Consider the following 24,392-nt stretch of genomic DNA (forward strand, 5'->3'; position numbering starts at 1 on the left):
GAAAACGTTTCCCTGATTACATTTTTATGTAACAAGTGAGAAATGTAGTCACCAAGACAAAACAGGATGAAATTCAGTTTTACCTGGTGGCATGAGCTTCATAAGAACACGTGCTCCATCTCTAAGAGGTGGCATATTTAGGCTACTGCCCAAGTCTGCAACTTGCCAAAGGAAAGAAATGTATCGAGGATGCAGTGACATGATCTTGAAACAAGCAAATTAAAAACAAACAGGAAAACACACAAAAATAATTGGTTAAAGACAAAGTATAGGAGAAATGTTTCTGAACTATCATTTCAGTACATGCTTACCACTCCAGGCAAACAGCTTTCAACCTCTGGGTTTGGACCATCACTGTAGTGATTGCCATGGTTGCCCGGAGAACCAGTTGAAGAGTCAGAAGAACTATCAGGACTTGAAGGCATATTAGAATTTATCTGTGTGAGCTTAGCTGTAATTAGCTGCAAAACATAATCACAGTTTTATTAAGATTACACAAAAATGAAGATTCTTTACTAAATAAACATCTGATAGAATGTTAGTGGCACATTACAAGGAGGAAGGGAACTGCTTCAAAAGAATAAGTGATCTCCATTAATGGTATTTTTAAGTACTTACAAAAGACAAGCAAAATAAATAATCAACGTGCAACACTTACCGTTTTATCTTTGAGATTCAATTGGCCAATTAATTTTCTATCATCTGCAGGATCCACCAGCTCACCACCAATGAACAGTTCTACTTTTGTGTGTGCACTGTTGGCTTTAATACGATTGAGAATACAACGTCGTACTTGGCCAATTGTGTCATTTGTGTGAGACCAAATATCCAAATCTTCTACCTGTCGGCCTTGATTTGGAAAACGAACTACCAGTGTGATATGTTTACCACGGAAAGCTCTGAAAATAAACAAACCAGATAAAGTTTCTTTTGCCCTCATGAAATACGTTAATTTTTCCTGCTGTTATTTTGTATTTCATCAAATCTTTACATATGGTGGTATACTCCAGCATAAGATTATTTTGTGAAGGCACCAGCAATCATGCAAACTAAACATACATGGTAAGTTTCAAGAGCTGTACAACTGCATTAAAACAGTCAACTTTACAGTCAGGTTATAAACAGTAACAGAACTGTAAGAAGTCTTTTATAAAGTTTTAGGTCATTTCTCTTGCTTGTAATTTTCTGATCAAAAGGAAATAAAGCTCAATCAAACTGGCAACTATGTTTTGCTCTTTTAGTAACATAACACAGTTTTAACATATACCATGATGAGAAAAAGCCATCAGGTCACCAATGCCTTCTGTCAACAGTTGCTAAAAGTTTTATATTAGAATTCCACTTTTAAAATCCCAATGCTATTGAAAATTAAAACAAAGTAAAAAAAAAAAAAGGAAGAAACATTTTCACACTAGCAGTGACTACACTTTGCACATTGGCAGGGCACCTACTAGGAAAGGTGTGTCTAGATAACCCCAACAAATTAATCCCATACAACAAAACAAGGCAAAAAGTCCTTAGCTTCTTGCTAACAACACCTGTGAAAAAGTCCAAATAACTAAGTGCCCACATAAACAAGATGCACTTGCAATTAATATATACAATAAAAATGCTGTAGGAGCACTACAATTACTGCCACATCATGAAGAAACAGAAACTCTTCAGTTTTCTTGACAAAGGGTGCATTTAATATAAGAAGGGGGCAGCAACCCCCAGCCATTACTAAAAATATACATTAACTGCATCATAAATCCATATACTCAGTATATTCCTTATTTCTTTTAGGGAATTTCTCCCCACATGTAGCAGCTACTAATGCTGCAACAGATAGTTTTCTTCTCTTCTGCTTCCCTCTCTGATGAGATACATTATGTTCTTTATGAAAAAAATCTACACAACATTGGATTTAAGTGCTTCCCTTTTCTTTGTACTGAAGACAGAGTTAAAGAAGGAGCAGCTAGAATTGAAGTTTTTACCCAAGGCTTAACATTACAAACAGAAGAGTGAAGGTATACAGAAAATAAATGCACTTTGAAGTGTCATTTCTCCTCTTCCCCCTTTTATGGGGAACGTAAAGAATATTTCATTTAGAGATAGTACTAAATTTAAGCTTGCCAAGTAAGATCAGCATCTCTAAACAACTCCTGAGGAATAAGACACACACTGGCAACATGTTTTTAGTATGAAAGGGCTATGAAAAACAAAGAGGATTTGCCCATGCTAACGTAAAGAATGGTATTACTTTTAAGTAACTATTTGAAAAAAGGAAATACACCCAAAACAACCTAGCCACAAGGTACACAGTGCCAGTTCTAGAGCAAAAGACCAGAAACAAGGTTATTCTCAGGTCTCTTCTCCCTTTCATGTACAGCAGAATGCCTGTTCCTTTAAAAAAAACTATTAAAGCTACAGATCAGAGAATACAGGGATAAGACAGATACAGGGAAAACAGAATTTTGAAATTCCATAAATACAATCTATGAACAGAAACCCTTCACAATATGAAATCCAGGATGTTAATAATACTTTAGTTAACAGAAATTAAAATCATAACGGTGCATTTTCACACATACCTTGACATAGGTAGGATAGTTCTCTCTTCATGGTAATCACTGTCACATTCATTTATATACTCTCTTAAAACAGTCAACACTCTGACCATTCGTATTGCTTCTTGTCTTGCACAATTAATACTGTCTTTATCTCCATCCAACACACATAATGTATCATAGGAGGCTTTGAGACGATCAAAACAGGACTGAATGAAGTCTTCATGAATCACTACCTATTTACATTAAAAAATTGGCGTATTTACAACAAATGCTAAATAACAACATTCATAATCAAATGGTAGAAATAAAAAACAGGTAAGTTGCTCTATAAAACAGTTTTATTCCGTGTTAGAATACACTTGCATAGCAAATGAGCTCTAATTTAGCATGCACTTCAAAAACCTTGCACGAGTCATCAGTAGCTGTAACTGTAGAGCGTAAACCTGCACTTCAATAGAAAAAGTGGAAGTTTGCACAGAGAATTCTAAATTGGACTTCCTCTTATTCAGTAACTCAGACTTAATTAAAGAATCCCAAGCTGACAATCCAGGATAGGTTAACTTTCTTTACACTAAGAGTGAACACAGAGCTAGAGAACACCAGATTTTTATTTATTGTTTAAATCTCGCAACCTAGTTCCAAATAGCCTATTTTTCTGCATAAATGGACTTCAAGCTACAGTAAGTATAGCGGCAGCTGCAGCACATCTCTTCCTTCTGCCTGATTCCTAGCATCACCTTGTGCCTGACCTAGACTGACATACAACCTATAGTATCATCGTAAAAGGTCTGAAGTCTCCAGGTATAAGAAAATGCTTCCACTGCGGACTATATTAAGTCATAGCTACAGGAGGACCACGAGGTTGATCAAAAGTCTGGAGCACCTCTCCTACGAAGACAGGCTGAGGGAGCTGAGGTTGTTCAGTCCAGAGAAGAGAAGGCTCCAGGGGGACTTATAGTATCCTTCCAGTACCTGAAGGGGACCTACAGGAAAGCTGAGGAGGGACTCTTGGTCAGGGAGTGTAGTGATAGGACAAGGGGTAATGGCTTTAAACAGAAAGAGGGTAGATTTAGATTAGATAGAAGGAATGCCCCATCCCTGAAAGTGCTCGAGGCCAGGCTGGATGGGGCGTTGGGCAACCTGGTCTGGTGGGAGGTGTCCCTGCCCATGGCAGGGGGGTAGAACCAGGTGGTCTTTATTCTGTGGCAAGATACCCAACCCACTAGCCACTTTTCTTGATAGTAACTCAGAAGCAGAGGAACTACCAGCACACTGAAGCCCAATACTTGCACGTATGTTAAGCAAATCTAACACTTCCTGGAAGTGTCAGATGTAACCACTTGCAAAACAGATCTATGCATGCTTACTGAGTCCAGCCACAACAGCAAGATGTAGCTTGCATGGCTGTAAGTGTACCACCTACTGCAGCTGTGATCTATCTACCAAACTGGCAGTTTGGAAGTCTATAAAAATATTATTTTTTTTTGAAAATAACTAAGAACATGAGAGTCTTAAGAAATAAAACTGACAAGATATCAACTGGAGATTGTCTGAAGGACAATATTCCGCCCCCAAATTTGAGAAATCCCAACAGTTTACTTCCCCTGACCTTTCAAAAACTCATTACCTTCTCTCTCTATTCACTAAAGTGCATCTCCCTGCAAAAATTAATGTAGGGAGAAAATATCTGATTTGCTGGAGTTCAGCCTGACAATTATACAGAACATTGTGATCCTTTATAAGGGACAAGACAAAAAATATTACATTAGCTTGTGACAACACTCAACAGATACAGCCATACTGGTACAAGTACCACAACTGCAAGTTCAACAGACGGTTTTCTTAAGTATATGATATCAGCTGTTTTGCGAGTAGAAAGAGCAAATACACCAGATCAATTGAATGCAAAAGATTTATGAGAGCTCAGCCCATACATATCAGAAAATACTCTTAATTCCACATCTGACAGCTGGACTCAGAAGTATACTCTTTATCAAGGAAACCACCCCACCCAATTTCAATACTTTCAAGTATCAAAATAACACTGAACTGAATTTTACTACTGTTTTTCTATCACATTATAATTTGTTATTTTTACCTGATTAACTTGTAACCTTGGGCCAAGATTGGTATAGATCTCTTTAAGAAGATCTATTGCTCTGTTTGCGATGTCATCATTTCCCTGAATCACAACCTTGTGTAATTAAAAAACAAACAAAAAATGTATTAGAACATGTTATAACTTTATGGTATAAAATTTAAAAACAACTACATAGAAATACCTTGGCACAATAATAAGTCTAATTTATAAGATGGAAGTAGCAAAAATGCTTAGTTACATACAACCAATACAAATTATACTAGTTAATTGTGTAAGAGTCACAATTAAAAATTAAGTATTTAAAGGGAGTTTAGAGATAGAAAAAAGCTGATGTTTTATAAACGGAATGAAAATAATGTTTATATATTCACCTTCACATTACATTTCCATTTTTATGTAAGAAAATAAGACAATTTGTTAAAATATTAGCATTGAAGTCTGTCTTCAAGTAATGTATGTATTGTGTATTCTTGAATGCATTCTTGACTGTATTCTTGAACGAGCTAGACATACCAAACTTGCAAACTCTGTGTTAGTATTCCTTTAGGGTATCTGGGCATTTGAACTACGATATTAAGAACAGCATTATAAAACATGTACCTTTGAGATGCTTAAACAATCCATATTAAAAGATCTAAACCCAGAATTTTCAAGTATTTTAAATGACCAGGGCTGGGTGGGAGAGGTATAGGGGAATGAGTTATTTTTCTGATAATCTAGATTTCCATTAATATCTACCATATCTTCATGGACACTGAAAGCAGAGCCTACAGGCAACTTCTGCAGCATACTGGGCTGATGTGTCATGAGTTGTCATGCTGCCAAACGGCAGGGCAAATCCAATTAAGTTGATTCCCACAACTAACATACAATAGCATTGTGTCTAGCATTACGTGGGCACTTTGTACTCAACCACTGCGTGAAAACTTACTTGTATAAAAATCCCAATCTACTTTGGTTTTAACTGATTGGTTTTAACTGATTTGGTTTTAACATGATGATTAAAACACCTAACCCTTCAACAAGCCACAACCAAAACTACTGAAGACTCCTGCTTTACACACAGCATGTTGTCGAAAAAACAGTCACAACAACCATGCCACAGAGTGCTACTGTGGGTTCTACGCAGCTCTTCAAAACTAGAAAGACTGAAAAACTAAAGTATTAAATTGGATACTGATGTTTTTCACTACTGGATTTGGCAAGCTTCAGAATGCTTTTACAAAGAAGCTATAATGCTTCCATTGAAAAGCTATAACCATGTTTAGGCAAAGGGCTGCGGATACAAGAAGAATCAAACCAGTCATCACTTGGTCTAATCTGGAATCACTCCAGTATACCATACTGGAAGGAATAACATGAGTAAGCTTATGAAGTCCATAAAATGAATTGTGTGTGTACACAAGGAGAGAGAAAGACCTACAGACGATACACCACGAATGATTCTTCCTAAACAATACAGACACATTTTTATTCTCATATGCACACATAAATATACTTGATGTTTCAAATAAATTCCCATTAAATTCTCAAGTCCACAGACCAGTCTGCAAGACTACCAACTTACCTGCTGGAAAGACAGCGGAATCAACGCCTATGTACTTAAATAGAAAAGGAAGCTTTTTGTAATTCTAGTTTATAAGTAATAAATTACACATTCTTAAAATATTTAAAGAAGAAGATTGAGAAGGACTTAATAGTTAACCTTTCAGCTATTTCCTCCCATTAACTTACCCTCCAAAGGTAGTCTAATCCTATTAATTCCAGATCATCCATCATATAGGCTCGTCTCTTTGCTACTAGCTTCCCTTCTCGACAGTTCACAGCTTTGAAGAAACGTTCAAAACATTTCATTCCATTTTCTGTTAATAGGGAAGGATCCAGCTGAAGCACATTATTTTCAAAGAAGTCCTTATTAATGTCAGGGTCTAAGTCTGGTTCATCCCCCATTAGTTTGGAATACCATTTAAAACAGGCTTCGCGATCACAAAGATAAACCGCATTTTCAGCTAAACACTTCCATATTTGCTTCGCCTGAGGGGCACACAGCCACAGCTGACCATCCTTCAATAAAAATCTTGAGCAAAACAAAGAGACAATTAACAGCACTGTCTAGTTGACATCTACTGTTACAATTCAGCAAGAAATACAAGCAAAAAGTTGAATATGCATTTTATATATGTATATATACACACACCCACAAACACACACAATCATCTAAGTACAATCCTGAAAACTATATTTACATCATCAGTCCTCTCATAGTTAGCCCCATGATTTCCTGGTAAAAGTTTGCAGCCGTCAGAACATTATATTTCAAACAAGAAAGAAATAAAATTAGGCAAAAGATGCATTACACTAAAACACCAAGCACTGTATACATAATATATATAAATGCACATCTCCTAAGGTAAACAATTCATTTTGAAGTCAGGTCACAACATACGAGATTAAATCACTTCTGCAGTCATTCACAATTATGCTTTAGCAAAACCACAAAATAAGGGATTGATTTTATAGAATAGAAGTGTAAGTCAAAAATAAAAAGAAAAAAATCTAGTTGTAAGTTTTTGACTTGTGGTAAATTATTATGAAAGAACTATTAAAAACTTTAATTATGAAGGTTAACACTAAGAATGTTTCAAGAAAAACAAAGGATAATGAAAGTTCTTAAAAATATTTTTACAAGTCTAAAAAAAAGTTAAAACCAAGCAAGAAAAAGCTGTGAGTGTGAACCTGAATAGCATCAACATACTGCAGCTCTGTCGTGAGCAGAGATCCTTTGCTTTTTTATTTTATTCAAACAGCTAGTATTAAAAAGTCATCCCGTTATTTTTTATTTTTATTTTTTTTTGCGTGTGTGTCTTTTCCAACCTCCTTCTAAGGCTGACAACCTACTATCAGCGTATGACACCAGTACATATCTATTTATGAACATGGACTTAGATTTGGCATGGTGCTACAAGTAAGGACACGTGGGCATATCTTTACTTGGAGTATTTCAAAGTTTCAGCTATGTTATCCTAATATGCGTGTAGCTGTATCCTCATGCATATTGTATTCAAGTCAGTAGGGTTCTGCACACAGACAGAAAAAACCCATAGATATCTTAGGGCAGAATCACAGTTATGGATTACAAAGATGCTAATGAACTTCAACTGATTATTCCTATACTAGCATAGGAACTTTCTGGAAAAACAAACAAACAAAAAAAACAAATAAAACCCACCCACTTGGTGCATTTTTGCATCTGAGTTTTGAAAGAAGTTAATACAACAGCTTAAAGCTAAACAAGAAAAGCAGCTAGCATGACTTTTTTTCTTTCAAGTATTTAAGATATTTCTACAGAAGTAGAAAAAAAAAGATCAAGTCAAAACTAACCGTAAGAAATTAAGTCGCTCTTGTACTTCTTGCACATGACTGTATCTGCTTCCTGGTCTTACAGTTTGTGGATCATACTCACCATGCTCTGTAAATATAAAAAGTTTTATTAGACAATACATGCTGAGAAGACATGCTAACTGTAAAGGACAGGATGTATTTGAAAACTTGATAGCCAAAATATAATTAATACCAAGGGACAATAAATTTTCAGGAAGGATTATGAAAATCACTTTCAGCAGCCTCCTAACAGTTAATACTACATTCTAAATTAAAATGGGTATAGGCAAAGATTGCTGAGGGCTCTTATCACATCAACGAATACTTACGTACAGATATATGTGTTCATCATTCAGTATAATGAAACTATTACAGAATAATCAAGAAACTTCATTCTACTTATTCAAATTAATTCTTCCTCAGTTAAACACATTTTCTTTGGGAAGTAAGTCAGTTAAAATAAAAGCATATCAAGCATATCACTCAGATTATTCAGTTTTTTTTCCTAAGGATGCTCTAATTTCATTACAGAACATCTTCTCCATAACATGTTTTTACATTTTTAGGGTTTTCTCTCTCCAGAGGAACCCACAACTCCAGCTCCTTAACACCTTTCTAAGTAGTGATATACATGATAACACAGAGAGGAAGTAAGTATATGACAAGCTTACTGCAAGCTTGCAAGTACAAAAACTAACTCCTGTAATACTGACAAGCTTGAAACAGCAAATGTTGTGCAATATAAAAATAAGGCAATAAATCAAACTTTTATCTATAATTTGTCAAATCTATGCATAATACTGTTTAGCAAACTGTTGTTTGCTTCACACAAACACGTTGTTTTGGTTTCTAACACCTCCCCCCAAAAGACACAATCTAGGTGTCTCTCAAATAACTTGTTACTGTAATGATCTTCTTTAATTCCTTGTGAAAACAGAAGAAAACAGCTACATCAAGAACTAGTTTTATTTCCAGAGCTTGAGGATCCTCATCTGGATTTATTGTTGAAACAGTACTGTATACGAAAGTAACCTCTTTCAGAGAAAGGATTTTCAAAACCATTAAATCAATTCAAATTCAGAAAAATATTCCTTTTGTTCAGCAATTAAAATAACGATTGCTAGCAATAAATTAGGCATCATTGGACCTTGATGCATTTTGGAATTCTTCACAACAGGAAACACTTCTTTGTTATGTATTTTTATTATAAGCAGGACTCTGGTACTTGACATGTACTAGTAGGAAATATTTCATTGTGACATGCGTCACATTACAGCTCCATTATAAACTAATTATTACTGTATTACTTATTTGCAAGAGTTATATAGATTACTTTCAGCTAAGATGACCCAGTTGTGGGAGACTGTATCACGATAGCATCCACTCATGATAAAACTGATCTTCAGAACTGAAAAATAAATCAGTATTTCCTATTGTATTTATTTCTTTTCTTGATACAAGTCTAACAACTGAAGTGCACCAACAGTGTTTCAAAATTAAGGGAAAATAATTGTCCCAAATACTGCACTCTACATACAATAGGCTAAAAGTACATTAGCTTACGAATTTTTATAAAAGGCAAATCAGAAGACTAATAGTTAATTGATAATTTCTAGAAAAGTGGAGACATAGCCACCAGAAATCCTTCAGAAATTTAAATCTTAATCCTAATGAAGTCAGCATAAATGGGCAATTACAAAGAGATTCCTTAAGAAAGTATATAAAATTAGCAAGTGTTAGATGTAGGAAACTTAAAGAATAAGCTGTGGGACCAGCAGAGGAAACTATGACAGCAGGTAAGTAAATTGCAGAGAAAATGTAACTAGTCACCTTCAAATGTCGGGTAGTTTTTTGGTGGTTATTTTATTTTTATTTGGGGATGGAGGCCAACTGTCTGGGCTTTTTTTTTTTTTTTTTTGGTGAATATAGATTAATTCACAGACACAAGTACCAAGAATGGCAGTGATAGAAGAATTCAAGTTATTAAAGATCAGTCAGTTGTCCAAAGCCAATATAAGAGTACTTAAAAATTCTGAAAAATGGTGAACTACAAAAATTCAGTCTATTCTCTATCTCAGCTACTGTCTGTATCTCTCCCATTCACTTTCTACACTGTGCACCTCACAGCAAGCCCAACCATAACCTTCAATTTTTTTTTTGTACATAAAGGAACCAAAGGAATGACCAGAGAAACTACAGATCAAAAAATGGTTGAAAATTTACGTATAATTAGTGATAAACACATATAGGAGATTATATGGCAAAATCTCTCTAAATAATTACATTAATAGATTTGGATTTTTTAATTTTATTAGGAAATAGAAGATGAAGGAGAACTGGCTATCAATCCATTCAAGATTTGAAAAGATTTTTGATCAACAGTCAAAAAGATGGAACTATGAGCTAAGATACAACTTATCACTAAACAAAAAAGCAGCAGAAAGGAGAAAAAAATACAGGTGGCAAGCTTTACACCTTAGGCTTCTACACTACGTCCAGAACTTAACGGACTGAAACATGATCTGCAAAGATGATGAGAGCTGAACAGCAAAAGAAATCAAGAAACAATCAAGAAACCTAAGAGAACTGTAAAATTAAGAAAATCTAACCTACTGTAGTCAATAAATTACACTGTGTCAAGTCTGGTGTTTGCAAAGTTAGGGACAAAAATTTCAAGTACTTAGAATTAAGGATACTCTACCATTTATATCAACTCAAGATCTGAACAGTATTGTTAAAATACACACAAAGACATTATTAACCAGTGCAAAGGAAGAACTGAAAATATCTACATTAAAAGGAGACGGAATAAGGACAGACATATAAAAATAATATAATATATAGTTACTTTAAAAAAACTACCCTCTTTCAATATTACAATGCAATACCAGTCACCTCATCTCACAGAGGACTCTGAAGAATAGGGGGGAAGTGAGTTCAGTAGAAAGTAAAGAGAGTGTCAGTAATCAGGAGAATTCTGAAACATGGATTAGGTTCTTCTTTAACCTTAAAAAGGCGAAAATATAAAAGGGGATATGATAGAAAACCATAGAATCATAGAAAACACAGAATGGTTTTGGGTTAAAAGGGACCTTTAAAGATGACCTAGTCCAACCCCCTGCCACAAGCAAAGACACCTCTTACTAGAGCAGGTTGCCCAAAGCCCCATCCAACCTGACCTTGAACACTTCCAGGGATGGGGCATCCACAGCTGCTCTGGACAACCTGTTCCAGTACCTCACCACACTCATAGTGAAGAATTTCTTCCTAACATCTAATCTAAATCTACCCTCTTTCAGTTTAAAGCCATTACCCCTTGTCTTACTGCTACCTACACTCCTCCCTCAATCGAAGAATCACCTCCCAGTCTGTATGGAGAGCAGGGGTTGCCCTGTCCCAGGTGCAGGTCCTTGCGCTTGGCCTTGCTGAACTTGATGAGGTTCACGTGGGCCCACTTCTAAAGCCTATCCAGGTCCCCCTGGATGGCATTCCTTACTATCTTATCAACTGCACTGCTCAGCTTGGTGTTATCCATGAACTTACTGAGGGTGTACTCAATTCCACTATCCCATGACATACTAATGAATAACAGAATAGAATCATCTGTTCACTTCTTCACAGAATACAGTTATAGGAGCCTTTTCCTTCAGAAAATAAAAATATTGCAAGTTCAAAACAAAAAAATCACAAAATACATAGTGATTTTGGAGTTAATCAAAAAGATCTATGGGCAACAGAACTTTTTTTTTTTTTTTTTTTTTTAAATATGACATTTCTCTGTCCTGGGCTGTCTGGGTTTTTGCCTCTAATCTTCTCCCCATGTCTCATTCACTTTCACCAACTTGGTTTGATTCTACAGCTGTCCAGTTCTTACCATCTGTCTGTACAATCATGATAAACTTCCTTCTCCTTTCATTCATTCCCTTCCCTCCCCCGTTATCTTCTCTCCTCCTCCAGGAAGGCGTGGAAATATTGGGATGAGTGCAAACTTGATGCTGTTTTCTCTGTATTCTGCTCTACTTATTCTACAAAACCTGAAGTTGTATAGGTAGGAATTGTGTAATACTGTCTCAGTATAGTAACTAGAAGATTAGTAGATGGTGTAATACATAATTAAGGGCAGACAAAGTATCCAGGAAGAAAAAAAAAAGCTGCACTAGTGTTCCTTTGTTTTTGCACTCTTATACAAATGGGAAGAAATTTTGAAGCAGCTTCATTTCAAGAGAGCACAATTTAATCACTGAGTAGATTAAAGTTATCCTCTTTGCAAATTTTTAATTTCTACTGTGCCAAAAATGTTTGTATTACTGCTTTATTGAGTCACTGTGCGTGCGTGTGTAGGGGGAGCTGGAAAGAATAGGGGAATGGGATGCAGTTTTTTGCTTAAGAAAAAAAAACATGCAAGACATTAGCCTAACTTTTGGGCTAAAGTCATTGACAATTTGATAGGTAAATATTCGCAAAAATGACTTTTTGGCTTCTGAGTTCAAAAATTAATTTAAATTAATGAATAACAGTTCATATATGAATAGCATGTATAGGCTATTTTTGTACAAACACAAATGCATTAGAATATAGTTGCTGATTATGTTTCCTTCAAAACCTTGAGGCCAAACCCCAGATTTTCATCACTGGCCAAAGTCCAAGAAAAAGAGAGCTATCCATAGAGTTAAAATGCAAAGCTCACTATAAATGGAATTGTGTTTTTGCATCACTTTTGCAAAGTTAAACAGCACTCCAATAGCTTATAAAAGTTACATGAAGTAAAACACACACTATTCTACCTTCCCAGACAAGACTAAACTTAAGATACTATTGCTTGAGAACACAACAAACCATCTAGTACCATTTTAATATTAATTAGTATAATGTTATCATTAATGAAAACACTTAGATTAGGGTAAACTCTCCCATGTACCTCTGAATAAAAAAAATATAGCTACGGTATGCAGATTTAGCTTAAATGTAGTACTCATTAACCTGCACCAGGATGAAACTACCATTTTCACATTGCACCACTTTGAAATCTTGTTTTAATAGAACATTTTAGGTATCTGTATCAAGCACTCCAAGATTAAAATAATTACAGAATTAAAGGTTTATAGGCAACTTACCTAAGCATAGGAAGACACAACCCCACACAGACAGACTTTACAAAATGCACATATCCTGTTCTCTCCGAACAGTCAGAATTGAATTCCTACATATTGTAGTACCATTTTTGAGATGTAACTAACAGGTTGGTAGGATGCTATGTAGGGTACGCATATGTATGCATAGGGTAGAATGGTCCCTGGTTGCAGTCAATAAAGTACATGTGTGGGGGTAAATTTACTCCTCTCAGTTTTGCTGGCTTAGTTCAATACATAGAGTACTGTTGGTCCAGTGTTACAGGGACAGTCATTGTCCAACATTCTCCTTCAATTCCCTACTCCTACTTCAGCAGCTAGAAAGCTAGCTTCCTTCAAGGATAAGAATGTAAACTCATCAGTGCAGGGCTGAGTTTAAACTGAAATTTATAAATACTAACACAATATGCTGCCAAAGTATTGCTGGTAACAAACACAGTGAGAAAGCAGCTAAACAGAAACAGAACTGCATGGTAAAAATAAAATAAAATGGTACCACTGTGGTCTTAAGTCCTTCTCCCTGACAATTTCCAAACAATGGCTTCAAACAGAATTGATTAAAACACTTCTCAAAGGACCCTACAAAAATTCAAAACTAGGAGTGGGACAATATCCAAGATTATTATTAGGACTTTCCACAAAAACCACCACCCTAATCTAAGTAGGGCAAGATGATGCTTATCAACCCACAGATAAACAAGTGCAGTCACTTCCCCATATTGTGCTGTAGACCACCATGTTTTCAATCATGAACCAACAAACCATTTGCATTTTAAGCTTTTCTTGCCCAGTCTGACACCACAAAGGCTATCAAACCCACAAATGCTCTAAAATTGAGTGAACAAACAATAACAGTTATTTCATTATGAGAATTGGCTTTCAACTCCATTTTCAACTGGAGTTTTTACACACTATTTATGAGGCCAATTTTTATTTAATAACTTACCTTTAGCATACTGCCTCATGCTTTCCATATAGGCAGAGAGATTTTCTGCAACCAATGTAACTAGGGCATGATTGTGCTGAAGTTGATTGATTAAGTCATGTCGGTAAAACACATGGGGACTTCGTTGAGTTTGACTGAAATTAAAATATAAGTGTTGTAAGAAAAGCAGAGAAGTCTTGCACCTAACAGTCCATAAACCAATTTAAGAAACTAATGTCTTCAATGCAAGTTCTAAACTTTGCTAAAAGATCTAAAATAAAAAGCATACTAGGTCTCTGACAATGCTTTTATTTTTTTCTTCTGATGCACCAATAGTTTTTACCAGTTATTAAAAGCAGTTACATAATGAGGATTATACAGCTGTAGTACGTATGAAAAGTATTGAAGCAATCTGAGCAGTTAAGTATGCCGGAGGCAGAATATCTGCAGCGAGTCAGGAATAGAAATACCTGCCTGCAAACCGCACAGTAAAGATGGAGACTCTCGGCTGTAGTATAGCTACAATATGCATAACCACAGTTTCCTCCACATCCCATATTATTTTCTTAATTTAATATTAAAATAAACTAAAACTATCAACTTTCGGAATGAAAGCTGTCTTGTATTTTTTTCAATACTTCAAAAAACTACACAGCTCTACATTACCTTTTTCCTTCCCTAACAATATCTAAAAAAAGTTGGTGCAGACAAAAAAGCAGTTACATGCAACGTACAGTGTAAGAAAAAAACAGAAGTTAAAAAGAAGAAACACCACAAATAAATAAATGATAATTTATGTCTACTATAAAAAATCTCACCAAAATGCTACTCTTAAAGGATATTAGTCATATTTAGTTTGCAAAAGTAAACTGCAAGAGCAAATACATAGCTTGAGCACAACACCCACATGCCATGAGCACTATCAAATTCTAGAACGTGGGACTACTAATCGCCCCTACAGAATAACCTTAAAATGCTTCAACCCCTCTATAGCACAGCACTCACGTCTTGGCTGCATAACCAATGCAAATTTGCATGGCTCTTCCAAGAGAAAGAGGGGGAAAAAGGAGCTATTTGTTGTACTGCCTCTCTGCTGTTCCCAATAGCCTGCCCAGAAGAAATATAAATGAGATTTCAGAACTGTTCTCCCTTCCTCCAACTCTCAGAGTACACTCCAGAGCTAGCTGACTAGATTGCTGGTAGGAACTCTTATCCTTCCTGGGAAACCTGGACTCGGTACCACATGAGCTACAACACTTGACAGTATCACCACACCTTGTGAGAACAGTAGGGGAGGCAAGAAATCCTAGTTCCATAATCAGCTGCTAATGACCTTGCAGATGATAACCACACTGCACTGTAGATGTAATGACAACAGCTCAGTTGATTCATCAGAACAAAGATCACTGTCAATTTGGGTTTAAAAGACAGAAGCCATCAACTTTCTTCCCAGATATCCAGTAATTTTGTTATCTGCTACCAACAGAATATGGCCTACTGAGCAGAGACATCTTCAAAAGACTGTTTCATAATATGCAGAGTTTTCCAGAACAGCTTGGAAAAGGCATTTAAAGCACAAATTGTGTTAAAAAAAAAAAAAAAAAAAAACAAAAAACGAAGTCTGCAGTACAGAAAACGAAACACATAGAAGCATGAAGCCAGAAAACACACAGGACTTCAAATATACAGAAAGAATGTCCTTTGTTTTCACCATAAGAAACTTTCCAAGTACACTTCATTCCAGCCCTGTCAACCCCCTGGCTCAGCATAAGGTAGAAGTAAAAACAACAAAACATTGCGTGTCTGTTTTAGTGGCTACCTGAGACACTAGCTCTAGATAGAAGGATGTATTGACAAAAGGTAACATTAAATAAGAACATTGATGATTTAGGAAATACAGATGGTGAAACACTTAAGGGAACAAGCATAAGCAAGGTGTATTTTGTTGGATCTAGATGCCAACAGCTTGGTTCATACACTCATAATATTAGGCATTTGTATCAATCTCACCAAATATAACAAAGGGAAACTTTATCTGCAGAAGACTAAGTAAATCTTCCAAGATACACTTTACATTTTGCTCCTCACACCCCTCAATCACATGCACAAATGGACAATTTGGACACGTGGATTCACCTGGGTTAGCAACCAGTTCAAAAAGCTGATAATTTTAAGAACTAGAGTTATGAGCTAGGAGTTGTTGCATAGTATTTGTGAGCAACATGTAAACTGTTATTTTAATCATCTGCTAGGATGGAGTCAAAGGCAAGATGACTGTACATATGCACAGAAGAAAAAGATAATTTGACAAGACTTTTCAAGTTTGCTTTCTACAGTTAAAGCAAACTCCACATAAAACTACAAAATTATCCCATAAGCCTCTAAGGTTGGGTTAATTGATTACGTTTCCATTATAATATACTGCTTTACTAATTAACTGAGAAACATGAAAAATGGATGTTAAGAGAAAAACTTATCCTTCCATTACTCTTCTGCTAAATGGATATCAAAAGCCAACGTATAGGAAGAGAAGGTACCATTTTGAAATGAATGCCCAAGTACTTTAGAAATGCTAAGAAGAACATACAGTAATTAGACTGTATTTATTTTCTTCAAAAAATATTTGCAGTGACAAAGCCGAAGTCCCAACCAACTTAATTTAAATGTAATTTTCAAAAAAACGGTAAGATTATTTATCTGTGCATATAACTTGCCTCACATAATACTGCATATGACTCAGCTTTCAAAGTCGAGAGATCATCTATTAAGCCAGTAAATGCTATCTACCATTAAAAGCAGACATTAAAGGTCCAGAGTCATAAACCAGCAAATTCTTTTTTTAGGTTAAAAAAAAAAAAAAGTGACTTGAGACTAAGTTCATCATTGTCTTAAAGCAGTTACAAAATTCAAACTCTTACAGAAGGTCCTATCAATGTTCAATTAATTCTTCTAGGCAAGCAATTTTGGAGACCAACCTTGTACTGCTAGGGTAGACACGGGTCAAACCTAAGCACTTGAGAGTGGTCTACAGGAGACATTCTCCCTTTCAACACAGAAAAATGAATAATTTTCTGTACCCTAAGAATCGTTGAGTAATGAAGTTGACTATTTCTTAACATTAACTGGTATCCTTGCACCCATCCAAGAACTACTTTCTAATGCTATTGCAATTCTGGTTAAACTAAACTCCCAAAACATATAGTGTTTCCCTGTAGTTAAGAAGTTAAATGTTGCCAAAGCAACTATATAACCTATTTGTCACTTTGCTCAACTTCAGGAATAACTGTCAACAATTAGATCCTCCTCCCCAAAAGAATCTCTACAGTGCTAATGACATAACGTAATTTATACTTATGTTTGCCAAACATCAACAGCCTTACTCGTTCTGGACTAAACTTATAATTGCAAATGAATTTAAACACCCAAAAAGAGTAGTATAACAATTATGGAATTAACGTCACACACAGAAAGCTCTGTGTGATGTTTTGAGACAACTGTCACAATGAACAACTGTTTCAACCTATTTTCAACCCAAATTCTTGAAGGACAGTACAGATTTAAGTCGGTATGTGTTAGATGCATGCATTACAGTTTCCCAACTGTATCAATATTACAAATTATCTGGAAGCTCAGAGGACTGGAAAGTCACTAATTACTTCAAAATCATGTTTTAACTCACTATGGTGTCCCAGTCACCTGTGCAATAATTTCTGATTAAAGAACTCCCTCAAATGCATCTACCTAATAAAGGCTTCTTCACATGAAAGTCCCCTGAGTAAAACCTTTAATCCAAAGTTTTCTTTCCTACTTCACATGTTTTCAAATTCTGCATAAAGCTGATGTATTACCACATACTGCAATGCAGACTTCAGTAAAGTTTGACAAATGGAAGAGACAATCTGACCAAAAATAGGGAGAGAGATTCAAGCCATCCAACTGTACATATGCTTGCCTTAGAGCAAAACTAAATTTCTATAGTCAAAAGAAAAGTTAGGTTCCTTCCAAGATTAGTTCAGAGCAGAAACCCAATTAGTGCCTTGAATGAGCTCTGATTCAAGAATTGAAAGCAAAACTTTTTTGTTCCGGCACTATGCTAATAGGTGTCCAACTTGAACAAGTACCGAAAGTAACCAGGTAGCTACATTCCCCTAGATCTTAGAGCCTGTAAAAGGTTAAGAACTAAGACACAGAAAACAGACATATGTGCTAATAAGTTAGTATCTTTGTGACCTTGCTGCAAAAAGCTCAATCAATCATTAATGGAAAATTGTAATGGATTAAAGTGTCATGAAAACTGAGAAATAGGTTGCAAACTAAATGAATAAAGAAGCCTCCAAGAGCCAGGAATGCAATATCACAGCTCCTTAAACCAGTATCAGTAAGAAGGTAGTGTTGGGTAAACTGAAGGCTTGTTTTCTTCAACTTTCCCTGCCTTGATCTTGTAAGCAGACTTTAACAGCAATACTGATTTGAATAGTTTACCTGCTTACAAGAATGAAAATAAAGCAATTATATAGCACTGATAAATAAACAACTTTTTTCCTGAAGTTTGTAAAACTTCTCATGTGGATACAAAATTTTTTTGGCAAACAATTTCTGTAGTGAGAAAGTATGTTAATGAAATCAAGTTTCTAGATTTTAACAAGTCCTGTTTTGGATTTTCATATATATATATTTATAAATTACACACAAGATAACGTATCTTATTTATACTTTGTAAGCTAATTTTACTGTTAAGCACTAAAGTCCATACATAACAGAAAACAAACCCAGATTCTCTGCAAATCAGACTACTATTCTTCTAAAAATGAGTAAAAGCATGTTTCAGAAAAAGAGTTCACATTAATGCTCTCTTACAAAACACTGTGTTTCAATTTTTAGATGCTGTCTATACACGTTAAAACACTAAAGAGCATCTTCAAACACAGGTAAAGATTTAACTAAGGTCTCCCTGCCTCTCGTTTAAAATAAAAAAAGGCAAGAAATTGCTTCATTCCAACCCTCTCAACTTATAAGAGACACTGTATTTGCATTCCATTCTTACCTCATATTCTGTGGTGCTTCACCAAACAAACTGCAAATTTCTCTAATTTGTTTCAGTGCAGGAATGACCCATTTGTCGTTTGTGCGAAGCTCTTCTATAAAACGATCTATCCACTGGATCTTTTGTGTATCTCGATCCTTAAAGAACAAGTGTTTACAATCAAGTATATTTTAGAAACAATAATCATTCCCCTACTTTATTTGCTTCCACAACATAACAGAACACACAAAGCCATACAACTACTAGACCAACTTAGTTCTGAAGCATACATTCGTAAGATTATCTGAACAGCACTGCATCCTAGCAGAAGCTATCAGTATGATACAAACTCTGCCTGCAACAACCACTGAAGAATTCAGTACATATTTAAGAAAAAAAATATAGCTAGATAAGATCATTAGTCTTAAACTCATTTGCTTTTTCTCCTTTCAATTATTTCTACCCATTGGTCAGACTAAACTGCTATAAAATATCAAGAAACAATGAGGAGCAGTTTCTCAACTATGAAACAAAACCTGCCAATGGCTGTAAAGGTGGATAATAGATTAATTTTGAAGCATGACGAATTAAATATTTTGGCTGACATTTGCTATATTACCATCACCCTTAATTATTTTTTTTTTGGGGGGGTGGGGGGGGTGGGGAGGGGGTGTTGGAGAGTGAAACTTTTAGTGACTGATTTCACAACAGAATCATACCAGATTACACACCTGTGAACAGCTGTAATCTAAGATTTTAATATGAGCACTAAGAGCCTGGTCCATGATATCAACTGGTACATCATCGCTATGAGCCAAATTCCATAAAAGGTTCAGCACTTTGTGTGCCATCACACCATCCTTGTCATCCTCTGCAAGACGACGGATTAACTCAAGTAGCTTCTCACGTTGTTTCTTGCTTGCATTTGTCCAACTTGCCTAAAGAAAGATTTTATTCAATATGAAAGTTACGCTTTTCCAATCTCACATGCTATAGCATGAACCATTAAATTGATGCAAAAATATAGTATTCACAAAAAATAGTATTCACATTTTTTCATTAAAAATACCACATCATAGCAATACCTAAGTCAAAACTGAACAGTTCTAGCATTTACAGTTTAAATGTATTTAACTTTGAGACTTAAAAATTAAGGATCTTTAAATAAACACCACAGATATGTTTGTAAAAGTTAACAACACCGACCAGTTCACGAGTAGTCAAAACAGACTGGACTCAGCTGTTTCTTACAAATGCTCTCTCAAAACTCCTGTGCTTATACTTAAACACTCCTGATTAACTTACAATCGCTAAATGAGTAAAAATTCAGTATTCCTGGTGCCTCTGAATCTGACAGAAACAAATGTTCTCTCTATCAAGTTAACCTTTTTTCTGAGTGAGTTATCAATATAACATTGCTTCATATCCATCTCTCAGAGTCAGACATGACGGCTTACCCATAGAACTTCTGAGCATTTAAGTCAATATCTAAATTACGGAGGATTCAGCTCATATTTACCAAATCAGAAGTCACCCATTAATTGGAGCACAAATTGCATGCAAGCCAAAATGTTACTGTCAGGCATTTATCTAAAAACAGAAAACTGAGTCTACAAAGCTCGCTTGCATTTTCTCACCTCCTGAAAGTGCAACAGGAGAACAGTCCATATGACTACTACTAGAAGCTAAAAATGTAAATGTTAGCATACATAAAAAGCCAGTGAATAACACAATCTTTCAGAAACAAGTTGTTTTGTGTAATGGCTACAATCAAATCATTCTATGTTTATAAACATTTTACTTTATCTTCCTGTTTCCTCCTATGTGTATGTTAACCAGGGCAAAATTATTACATGATAAAGATGAAGTGGGGAAAGGAGTCCTTCACCTCCTCCTCTCCTTGAAGATGGTAAGTAGCAATACCTGGTAAATTTCATGAAAGGTACTCTAACACTAAGAGAAAAACATTATTTATCAAACCACCAACAATTAATAATTTAGAATAGACACAATAAGGTATTAAAGGTAAGTAATTTATTTGAAAAGGTCAATATGCATAGCATTGAAGTGACATTTAGCAATCCTACAGTCCTCAACATATGTGCATTATCCAGAAGTGATCATCAATTAATCTAGGATAATGACCCTCTGCTTTAGACAGGAAGTAAACAAAACTCACAGTGGATGCTCAATGAAGTATAACACGATCTATCTAGTTTTAATAGTACACATTACAAATTGTTGCTATATACAGGAAAGTCTTTTAACACAAGAAAACTGCCCACGTAAAGTACATGTTAAAAGAGTCACAAATCTGTAGCCAACTTCACAATCCGTTTCCTGAGTACAGTCAAAACATGCATAATTACCTTAAAACAATCGAACAGATGATCAAGCTGTTCAGGAGAGAAATCCCAAGCTAATTTTGCAAGGAGGTCATGTACATTCTTTACAATGGCTTCATGTTTTCCTGCCTGTCAAGAAGACAAAAAGAATTGACCAACGTTTGTAACAATCAATATTAACTCAAGTAGCAAGACATCCTCTATTGGTTTTACAAGAAGGCTGTCTGAAGTGCTCAGCAAGAATAGCTGATGTTGTGGGAGCAGCGTCAAACTAGTATCCATTTCACTGGGAAATCATATTATTTAAGTTTGTCTTGTATGTGTAACTATTCAAAAAGTGAGTGCATTGTGCATGTACACAAGTATTTGTTTAGAATTATGAATGCTGCTGTCACAATATTTATTTTTATATCATACTAGGATGGTAAAATGTAGTCTACACCAGCATTTAAATTTACAAATCAGTATTTTCTCTTTTTTTTTTTTTTTTTTAAGGACTCAAAATCCCCTTCTTCAGTGAATTTCACTGAATTTCATTTAAGCTGCAAGACAATTTTTAGTATTTTCACATATTTACACGTAATTTCTTGGGCTGAAATATTTCTTTTGTGCTAGCAGATTCACGAATGACTTGTTAGCCAACAGCAGCTTATAACCTTATAAAATCTATCAACCAAACAACTAATGGCAAAGTCTTGAGTTATATACTAGATAATATTTTAAATTAGAGTTTGGCATATATCACAATTTTGACATTTAAGGACCAAGACAACACAGTAAAAACAGCTAACTGAATTTTGACTCTGGGTGAGAAGAACGTTTCCTTCTTATAATTCCCAGCAGGATAGCACATCCTGTACTTTAAATCTGCACTCATGAAAAACAACAGTTTTGGACTATATGTATCAGTAGCTAGTCTACTATAGAAAAATTTCCCCCAAGTGTAGAATAAAATATGCAAGAGAGAAAAAAATCTCTGATGTAATTAATCTTTTAGAGTATTAAAAATACATGCTTGAGCAGTTTTGGAAATCATTTCCTTCTAAAAGCTTGCATCAGTAGTTCACTTAAAAACAACAAAAACAGCCCCTAATATGCTGTGCTGTAGAATTCTTAATTGTGGGCCCTAAATTTACTTAAAAAAAAAAAAAGTAGCAACATTCATTTTCATGTTATCAGTCAAATTATGAGAGAAGGAATTACTGAACCAGTTATACCACTCAATTTTGCAAAATATCTCCTCCTTTTATTCTCTTAGTAGTCCATTTTCTGGATAGAAAGAAAAACTGAGAGCATACAGGACAGAAAGACCATCTCTAGTGTAACATATGAAAGGAGAAGCATGTACTGGAGCTGTATAACACAGCATGAGGAGATACAAAACCTAGTGTGTGAACTGTAAGCTTACTGTATGGAAACAGGGAAGCCCATTTAGAGTCCTAGTTAAATGCTCTAGAATGTAAGTAATAAAATCCCAACACTAATCTCTGCAATTTTATTTCTTGTCCATCTGGATGAATTCCTGTAACTCAACAGGTTGCAACTTAATTCTTGCCTTTAGAGTCTTCAACGTTATTCCTTGAATCAAACATACTTTTATTTTGTAAATGCTGTCTTTGTAAGATCAGTAAAACTTAAAGCTTATGTTGCCTTCTAAAGCCAAAAGTAGCATATTTTTATTACTTCTCATGGACTACTTATTTTTATTCTAGTTGTATATTGAGATTCTCAGGGCACTACTGTATCATTAACTGTAAATCTGTGCATGCTCACCCTCTAAACCCAGGCAAAAACATAATGGCTCCAGTCTGAAAGCAAAACCACATCAGTACTGCACTGAGTCAGAGCTAAAATAGCCTGCCTGTTATATAAAGCTACACAGTAAATCAACTCCCGCTACCGAAATTTCATGCTCCAGCTGCTCTTAGAGGCAATCATTTAATAAGAACTTCTAAAAACTACTAAACATGCTGAGTAGTGAATATGGAAAAATAATATTCTATATTAGCAGACTTTGGTATTCTTACCTTTTTTTTTTTTTTTTTAATTTAAGTCTGTTTTAATTTCATGGCCAAAGCCACGGTGAAAACATCTACCTGAGTAAGGCCTACTGAATCCAATTTTCAGTGGAAAAAAAAACAAACACAAAAATGCAAAACAAACCTGCAAGTGCACCATGGCAACAATCTAACTGAAAGCAAGAAAAAAAAAGTGAACAGAGTAAAGCAGGTATTTGAAAGCATGGAAGATTTATTCCCAAACTGATTTTATAACTGTTGCAGTGGGCTATCCGTATCTTTTAGGGGTTGCACAACTTGTTCATGCATTTCTGGAACAGTAGAAGTATGGCTTAAACTAACTTATCCACACATCCCTGTTTTCAGGGCCTCTGAGTAATATACTTAACTGCCTGGAAGATTCCCCCCCCCCCGCCCAAATTTTGGTCACTTTTTCCTATAGAAGGTGAGGCTTCCTATAGAAGGTGATAGCTAATACAAGCCTACAAGTAGCATAATTACTTTTCTAAACCTTTCCCCACTGCCCAGATTTCTTACAAAGACAGTCTGGAAAGCTCTACAGACAAGCTGAAAACAAACAGTATGATCACCTTAATTCAAGTGATCCATGATTGCTTTAAGTTACGAGATGTAGTTTTCTACATGGGATTTGAGGATAACTAGGAAAAAAACATTGTCTTGAGTTTCAGCCTGTGTAGTTACTATCATGCTGGAACTGAAGTCTAGAGATTATGAAGCTGAAACATCAGAGATCTCAAGTCAAGCCTCCACTACACTGCCTGCAGTCCCAAGTGCTTTAAACAAACCTGAACAAGGGGTGCCTGAATAGGGATACCTATATAAATCTGTTTAAGTCAACCTGTTACAGTTCAGAAGATTGCAAACACATACTAACAAGGGGTACAGTAGTACCCAATT

The 24,392-nt window shown here is 35.4% G+C and overlaps 1 protein-coding gene across 2 annotated transcripts in view; it reads right to left on the reverse strand.

Moving 5' to 3' along the window:
- USP9X (ubiquitin specific peptidase 9 X-linked) overlaps positions 1-24,392 on the reverse strand; it is a 101,936-nt gene that overhangs the window by 37,232 nt on the left and 40,312 nt on the right. For both annotated transcript variants that reach the window (XM_066980093.1, XM_066980086.1), the window contains exons 11-21: positions 21,481-21,585; positions 19,843-20,049; positions 19,133-19,269; positions 14,110-14,243; positions 8,035-8,122; positions 6,388-6,730; positions 4,651-4,746; positions 2,574-2,785; positions 659-899; positions 312-461; positions 84-204 (exon numbers count right to left, since the gene is read on the reverse strand). In XM_066980093.1, the coding sequence (XP_066836194.1) occupies positions 84-204; positions 312-461; positions 659-899; positions 2,574-2,785; positions 4,651-4,746; positions 6,388-6,730; positions 8,035-8,122; positions 14,110-14,243; positions 19,133-19,269; positions 19,843-20,049; positions 21,481-21,585 (1,834 nt within the window). The remainder of the gene's footprint in view (positions 1-83; positions 205-311; positions 462-658; positions 900-2,573; positions 2,786-4,650; positions 4,747-6,387; positions 6,731-8,034; positions 8,123-14,109; positions 14,244-19,132; positions 19,270-19,842; positions 20,050-21,480; positions 21,586-24,392) is intronic.

This window comes from Anser cygnoides, chromosome 1, assembly GCF_040182565.1.
Source record: "Anser cygnoides isolate HZ-2024a breed goose chromosome 1, Taihu_goose_T2T_genome, whole genome shotgun sequence".
Taxonomy (NCBI): Eukaryota; Metazoa; Chordata; class Aves; order Anseriformes; family Anatidae; genus Anser; species Anser cygnoides.